Source organism: Saimiri boliviensis, chromosome 12 (genome assembly GCF_048565385.1).
Source record: "Saimiri boliviensis isolate mSaiBol1 chromosome 12, mSaiBol1.pri, whole genome shotgun sequence".
Lineage (NCBI taxonomy): Eukaryota > Metazoa > Chordata > Mammalia > Primates > Cebidae > Saimiri > Saimiri boliviensis.
The window spans coordinates 106556561-106562560 of NC_133460.1; the positions used below are offsets into that span (position 1 = coordinate 106556561).

Below are 6000 nucleotides of genomic sequence, written 5' to 3' on the forward strand. Positions count from 1 at the left end.
ACTGCTCAGGTACTTTTCTGTCTTCTTGCATCCTCTGAAAGCACCACACGCAGGACCTGACACAGCAGGGTTTTAATAAATGTCTGTGAACTGAATGAATGACTGAATGTGCACCTAGAGGCAAAAGTCTTTTTCAAACATAGTGAGGGGTGCAGAGAGCAAGGAAGAGACATGGAGCTGAAGAGAGGCACTTGTGTCTGGGGGATCCCACTGTGGTCAGCTGTGTGCATTTTCCTTTCAGCTGGAGAACGGAGGCGACATGGCTCACCTGAAAGATCTTAACACTCAGGCTGTGAGATTTGGACTGCTCTTTAACCAGGTACTGAGACCTGCACTCGAACAAGGGAAAGAACTGTTCCTCTCTTGCTCAGTTAAGAACCTCTGGAGGGTGGCTGCGATCACTTCTGACTCCTGGTAGAAAGGTCAGGGGACAGAAGAGGGAATCGTGGGTGTCTCTCCTGGATGCTCATCAGCTCCCAGGAAATAAAATTCACAAGGCAGGGGCTTGGGACAGGCCGTTTAGTAATTTCCCCACTAATGGGACCAGCGGTCCTGGTGGTACTGGGATGGAGGAGGTGCCCTGGGATGCAGGACTTCAATTCTAAAGCCAGGAAAGGCCAAGGCAAACTGGGAAGGGTTGGCCATCCTATATCCCACAAACATCAACAGTTGCAAACAGTGAGAGACTCCACGCCAAGTCCGTGTTTAAGGTTATAGGGGTGAACTCAGTCTGGGCAGCTATTCTGATGGATCTCAGAATAAAACTGCAGTGGGTTAAGGAACGTGATTGCAAGGCATCTTGACACTTAGTGACCAGGAGAGGTTGGGGTTGCTGGCTGTGCTCCATGCTGGGTTCCTTGTGATGGAAATAATTCTCCAGGAAATCACTGGTCTCCTTTGATGATTTCAAGGCACCCCAGCAGTGATCTCAAAAGAATTCATGGTCTAAGAACTAGAGGCCTTGACTCTATCATCAGAGGGTCCCCCTCTGAGTCATCCCTGGATAGGCTGGCTCAGCCTTTTGGTTTCAGAGACGTAGTGCCTAAGTTGGCAGACGTGGATCACAGAGCCAGGATTTTCTGCAAGTGCTGAGTGGCTCTTGGGCCCATCACATTGAAACCATGTGCTTTGTTTCAAAGGTCTATAGACTACAGGGCATCTAAGAACATACCTAACCTCCTTCTTTTCCTCACTAAGGAACAGAAAGAGTAAATAATATTGCCACTGTTCAGTAGCTACTGCTAAGTCTACAACTAACTTCTACTAACTGTACCAACTGTTAGTAGTGAGAGCAAGGGGAGGAGGGTGTAAACACTCCAGAAGCACTGATTACCTGATCTCAAACCTTCTTTGCCAAGCAGGATCGCAGCCAGGGGACTGTGAACATTGGGGGTGAGGTGTGGTCTGGGGGGAACACTGTAACTTTTGCAAACTTTATGAGTTCCCAGGGACCTGGGAAAGAAGATACAGGGAAAAGTATGGGGAAAAACATGAAAATAGAAGAAATTTTAAAACCGAGCTGTATGCAGCCTAAACATCTTCTTCTTTTTTGCTTTGTAACTTTTTTTTTTTTTTTTTTGAGACGAAGTTTTGCTCTTGTTACCCAGGCTGGAGTGCAATGGCGCGATCTCGGGTCACCGCGACCTCCGCCTCCTGGGTTCAGGCAATTCTCCTGCTTCAGCCTCCTGAGTAGCTGGGATTACAGGCACGTGCCACCATGCCCAGCTAATTTTTTGTATTTTTAGTAGAGACGGGGTTTCACCATGTTGACCAGGATGGTCTCAATCTCTCGACCTCATGATCTGCCCGCCTCGGCCTCCCAAAGTGCTGGGATTACAGGCTTGAGCCACCGTGCCCGGCCTGTAACTTTTTTATAATATTGTGAGAACTAAAATTTTTTTTTTTTTTTTTTTTTTTTTTTGAGACAGAGTTTCGCTCTTGTTACCCAGGCTGGAGTGCAATGGCGCGATCTCAGCTCACCGCAACCTCTGCCTCCTGGGCTCAGGCAATTCTCCTGCCTCAGCCTCCTATGTAGCTGGGATTACAGGCACGCGCCACCACGCCCAGCTAGTTTTTTGTATTTTTAGTAGAGATGGGGTTTCACCATGTTGACCAGGATGGTCTCGATCTCTCGACCTCGTGATCCACCCGCCTCGGCCTCCCAAAGTGCTGGGATTACAGGCTTGAGCCACCGCGCCCGGCTGAGAACTGAAATATTTTTAAAGAGTAAGATGAATTAGCCAAAGCTGACCTTTGGGGCCACTGATGGCTTTTCCTTTAACAATCATTCTCAAGGTAGACTCCAGGGTTCACTGGGCATTGGAATCTTCTTGCACAATTGTTCAAAGTATATTTCATTCAAAATCATATGTTACACTTAAAAGCATTGATATGTAGTATAGATTTTTTTTTAACTGAAGTCGAAATGGCCATCCAATTTGAAGTGAATTTATTCCCAGGATTCAGTTTGGCTTTGGAGTGAATTTTTTCCAAGGATTCCACTACCAAGGATTTCAGTTTGGCTTTTCCCGTGTTTCCTAGGCTAGAATTGCTATGGTGTTTTCACCTTCAGATCAGTTGCTGAATGAGTGACGTTTGTTGTTGTTGCTATTCTTTGTTTTACCATGTCCTCTTGACTTTCTTTGTTTGTTTTTGAGATAGAGTCTTGCTCTGTCGCCCAGGCTGGAGTGCAGTGATGCAATCTCGACTCACTGCAACCTCTGCCTCCTGGGTTCAAGCAATTCTCCTACCTCAGCCTCCTGAGTACTTGGGACTACAGGTACACACCACCATGCCCAGCTAATTTTTTTTTTTTTTTTTTTTTTTTTTTTGGTATTTTTAGTAGACACGGGGTTTTGCCCCTGTCTCTACTAAAAGACATTAGCCAGGTTGGTCTCGAACTCCTGACCTCAGACGATTCACCTGCCCTGGCCTCCCAAAGTGCTGGGATTACAGGCGTGAGCCACTGCACCTAGCTGACTTTGAATTCTAAATATTTTACCCCCTTCACTTTGTTGTTTTTCTTTCCTGATTTAGGAGTATACAACTTATTCAAAAAAGATTGCTGTATATGGATTCTTCTTTGAGATAAAGGGACTCAAACATGATACTGCCTCTTACAGTTTTTACATGCAGGTAAGGGTAGAATGCATGAAAGTTATGTCTCTAAAACAGTCTTTTAGATTTAGAGTCAATCCATGTTGAATTAATAATAATTGATTCATCATTAATTACTAATCGATATGAACTGTATTGTAAGTGCTAACCACGCTCGTATATGTGCTGCCTTTTGATTTTTATAACAACCTTGGGAAGTAGGTACTGGTAGCCCACTTAGCAGATGACAATCTGAAAACTGAGTGTCTGAAAACTGAGTAGCCTCTGTTGGTAAAGCCAGGATTAGATTCTAGTCTTCCATCTCCACATGTAGGGCTCAATTCATCTTCAGTTTATACATATAATTCAGTTATTCTCCCATGAAGATAACCGGTAGTGCCCCCAACTTGGAGAGGGGGTAATTTTGTTTAGTTGCGAAGTGGGCTATGGAGGTGCTTGGCTTCTCTGCAGTGCTCCTGCTGGACCTTAGGAGAGGCAGGAGAATGCCATGTTTAGGAGTGGAGAGTCCGCAGGCCAATGGCCTTCAAGCCGCAGGATCTGGGAAAGTGCCAGGAATCCTCCTCTGTGCAGTTTCCCCACCTTTGAGACAGAGAAGGTAACAGGACGTACCTCTCCAGGTTGTTGTGAGTTTCAGTGTGTTCATCTGTGTCAAGGGTGGCTTGGAACAAGCTTGACACATAAAGCACCATCTGCAGTAGGGAAGATGAAGCTGGTGATGTGGACGATAACAATGACAAGTAAAATGAAGGATCACTGTGTTCCACTTAAGATTTGCTTGTAAGTCTCTCTTCTCTAATCTGTACACTTTTGGGAGGCCATCTCTTATGCATCTTTTTCTTACTGCTGTCAATCACAGTACCAGGAACACAGAGAAGCTTTATTTTTTTCACTTTTCTTTATTTTTTGAGATGCAGTCTCACTCTGTCACCCAGGCTGGAGTGCAGCGGCACAGTCTTGGGCCACTGCAACTTCTGTATAAAGGAGCTTTAAATGACTGACTGACTGAATGAATGAATGGATGGATAAATGAAGAAATGAATATACGAATGAAGAAACCAGAGTTTTAGTCCAGCTTTGCTAAGTACCTCATGCGTGCCCCGGAGCAAGTCATTTCTCTTCCTCAGCTCCTGGTCTCCACTGACTCAGGCGTCTCCCTAAACAGTGAGTTCTTCTGGTTGGAAGAGATGAATTCTGTGACAATACCAGTCCAAACGCCCTTATGAGTGTTACATTGGTTTTTTTTTAATTCTGGCAAAGCCATCCTAAAGCTTGACTTAATGGTGTTTTTCTAGATTCGCCAAAGTCCAGGCCATGAGCCAGTGGTTTATGTAGGGTGAGGGCTCAAATGAGAACTGACTCAGCAGCAGCCACTTTTAGGAGATGGTGCCAATTGGGAAATGGCCTCTTGCTGCCCTCACTTATTATGTACCAGGGTCTATGTGCCAGGCGCCGGCTTTCGTGAACTCTGGGCCACCCCGATTGCAGTTCCACCTGAGGTGGGTCACTCTCTTTGCAGAGAATAAAGCACACAGACCTGGAATCCCCTTCCATGGTCTCCAAGCACAAGCCTGTCAGCCTGCGAGCGGTGCGCCTGGTGAAGTATGAGATCAGAGCCCGGACCCTGGTTGACAACAAGTGGCAGGAGTTCGGGACAGACGAGGTCTTGCAGAAGTTCGACTTGGCCAAGCCATCCTGCAAAAGTCGTGCAAGTGTCCATGCCGTCTTTCGCTTTTATTTCCTTTTTGTTCTTTCTCTCTCCCATGCTTTGGGGATCACCAGCTTCTAATCTCTAGTGCCCCACACTGGAGATCCCTGGAAAATCAGGCTCAGTTTCTTAAGAATTATCACAGCCTCAAATCATGCTAAAGAGAAATCTCTTCTAGGATGAAAAACCAAGGAAACACAGAACTATAACCCAAATCAGACTGCTTGGTTTGGGTCACACCAGGTGTATTTTATAAGCATCAAAGGGGTTTTTTGGTTGTTGTTTGTTAGTTTTTTGAGATGAGGAGGCTCCGTGGAGTGTATTTGCCATCACTGCCTCCACTGATGCCTGTGAGTGACCCCTGAAATCCACAGCCCAGACCCACCTGCCTCAGGCTCACTGGGGAAGGACGGGACCCGTCTACTTCAATAGGCGGTTGCCAGCATCCAGGCAGATCCACTGCCTTGCCTGGCTTCTGACCAGAATAAGACTTTGCTACAAGCCAGTGAGTAATTCCCAGTCCTGACTGCACATCAGAATCATCTGAGCCTTTTATTGCTCCCAAGGCCAGAGCCCCACCCACATCACCAGAGCAGATACTCCATGGGTCAGACCTGAGTATCAGTATTTTTAAAAGCTTCCAGGTTATTTTCTATGATATTAGAAATCCCAGTGACAATTTCCTTTGTGGGGGCGAGGGAGAGGGACTGGGAAATTAAGGGAGAACATTAAGAAGGAGATTTCTGTGGGCCTGGAAATACTTGTCTTGATCAGGGTGATGGTTACACAGGAGTGTTTACTTTGTGAAAATTCATCAAGCTGTCCTCTTAAGATTTGTGCCCGTGATTGTGTTTAAGTTATACCTAATTTATTGGCAGTTTATTTCAAATACCCTCTGCAGGCCATTCTGATGTGCAACCATAGCTGAGAACCAGCAGCTTCTACAACTGTCAGGCCTTCCTTTTTCTCCTTCTGGGGGACAATTGTGTTTATCTTAAAAGTCCCATTCACCTTGTTTTGTTTCATGTTTTAGACCTTGAAAATCCAAACTGTGGGCAGCCCAATCTATGCAACTTTTGCATTCATCTTCCCACCATCTTGACAGTTTCCAGAAGAATCTATGGGATTTCCCAAGACACGGACCTGCATAAAAGAAAATAAAATGGCGTGAAAAGGTA

The 6000-nt window shown here is 45.6% G+C and overlaps 1 protein-coding gene across 1 annotated transcript in view; it reads left to right on the plus strand.

The window, feature by feature from the left end:
* Positions 1 to 6000, plus strand: part of BTBD16 (BTB domain containing 16) — a 59978-nt gene extending 53978 nt beyond the window's left edge. The window contains exons 13-16 of the mRNA XM_010332175.3: positions 242 to 319; positions 3037 to 3135; positions 4634 to 4822; positions 5856 to 6000. Coding sequence (XP_010330477.2) covers positions 242 to 319; positions 3037 to 3135; positions 4634 to 4822; positions 5856 to 5924 — 435 coding nt within the window. The 3' untranslated portion in view covers positions 5925 to 6000. The remainder of the gene's footprint in view (positions 1 to 241; positions 320 to 3036; positions 3136 to 4633; positions 4823 to 5855) is intronic.